We start from the raw sequence: 1,724 nt of genomic DNA on the forward strand, positions 1-1,724 counted from the left end.
TTTTACTTACCAAGACGTAATAATGTCTGAAAAGTTTCAGCTTTGCTAAGTTAATAGCAGCTAGAGAGAAGGAAGAACAAAATGAAGAGCTCATTAACTTCTCATTTTAAAAAGCAAGCCTCATTCAGACACCCTCTCAGTCAAGAGGCCACCTCTAATGCAGATGAGGACCACTCAGAGGCACATCCATCTATCTGGAATCAAGTCTGCTGGGCAGGCTCTCCTCCAATCACCAGGAAAAAAATGTGGGAGCAGCACAGCCACAGGCGTGAGCTGGAGTTGGCTTGCACCAGCGATTCCCACCCAAGGGTCAGCAGCTGTAACCTGGCTATGGTGGGAGTATACTGACATCACAGGAATTGGAAGATGCTACAAATCAGGAATTTTTTCCCCCCAGAGAACCAGCATTAAACACTCCAGCTCTGCACAGAGCTCTGACCTCCACTGGGACTAGTCTCAGGTTGGTCCCAGAGAACCAGCTGGGGGCGCCTCCCACTAGTTGAGGGTGTAAATTCAATTAACCCACAGGTGCATTTTGCAAATTTCACTGAAGTTATCATTAAGCGACTTGTAATAAGCCCTTTCAGTACCTTCCTGGCTGGATCCTACCTTCATGCATGCTCAAGGTCAGCTGAGCCAGGACAGCTACCTTCCTGACATGCCTATGGCTCTGAAATATTGATGAGTAGAGGGAAGCCTGGCTGCCTCCCAGATTAGCAATCCTTTCATTCATCATAAACCTTCCTGCAGGAGGCAAATTAATTTTGCTTAATAGCATTCAATTACTGATTCAGTTTAAGAATGGGACCGTGGGTGGTGAAGGTTCAAATTTCCTCCTCTTCCTCCTTTGGGCTCATGATGAGTTGACGGGCAGGGAGGAGCAATCAGGCTTAGGATTCCAAAAGAAATTCCTGTAATCCTAAATTATCTTCAAGATGAGTATCAACTAACAGAATCTACAAGAACCTCCTCTGAGAAACCCAATGCATTAATGAGGGACACTCAGAAAGTCTCACAGTTAAGAAGATAGAACACCTGTCTCTGGGGCTGCAGCGGATTCATGCAGGCACGCACACAACACCCGAAGACGCAAAATCACAGCAGCTTTCTTATCTGGCAACCTCTCTGGCAGTCTTGTTATTTTGAAAAAATTAAATCTCAGCCAGGTGCGGCGGCTCATATCTGTTTGTAATCCAACACTTTGCGAAGCCAAGATGGGAGGATCCCTTGAGCCCAGGAGTTTGAGACCAGCCTGGACACACAGGGTGAGACCCCTATCTCTAAAAAAAATTTAAAAATTAGCCAGGTATGCTGCCTACTTGGGGGGCTGAGGCAGGTGGACTGCTTGAGTCCAGGAGTTTGAGACCAACCTGGGCAACACAGTAGAACCCCGTCTCAGGAAAAAAAAAAAAAAAAAAGGAAGGAAGGAAAGAAAGAAAAGAGGAATAGGCCGTGCGCACGCCTGTAATCCCAGCACTTTGGGAGGCTGGGGAGGGCAGATCATCTGAGGTCAGGAGTTCAAGATCAGCCTGGCCAACTTGGCAAAATCTCGTCTCTACTAAAAATACAAAAATTAGCCGGGTGGGTGCCTGTAATCCCAGCTACTTGGGAGGCTGAGGCAGGGGAACTGCTTGAACCCAGGAGGCAGAGGTTGCACTGAGCCAAGATCGCGCCACTGCACTCTCCAGCGTGGGTGACAGAGCAAGACTCTGTCTCCAAAAAAA

At 47.5% G+C, this 1,724-nt stretch overlaps 1 protein-coding gene across 3 annotated transcripts in view; it reads right to left on the reverse strand.

Annotated features, from left to right (window-relative positions):
- GPR107 (G protein-coupled receptor 107) overlaps positions 1 to 1,724 on the reverse strand; it is an 87,456-nt gene that overhangs the window by 13,029 nt on the left and 72,703 nt on the right. For all 3 annotated transcript variants that reach the window (XM_011931206.1, XM_011931205.1, XM_011931207.1), the window contains one exon: positions 11 to 60. In XM_011931206.1, the coding sequence (XP_011786596.1) occupies positions 11 to 60 (50 nt within the window). The remainder of the gene's footprint in view (positions 1 to 10; positions 61 to 1,724) is intronic.

The sequence above is a fragment of the Colobus angolensis genome, unplaced genomic scaffold, assembly GCF_000951035.1.
Source record: "Colobus angolensis palliatus isolate OR3802 unplaced genomic scaffold, Cang.pa_1.0 Scaffold9, whole genome shotgun sequence".
In the NCBI taxonomy this organism is placed as follows: domain Eukaryota; kingdom Metazoa; phylum Chordata; class Mammalia; order Primates; family Cercopithecidae; genus Colobus; species Colobus angolensis.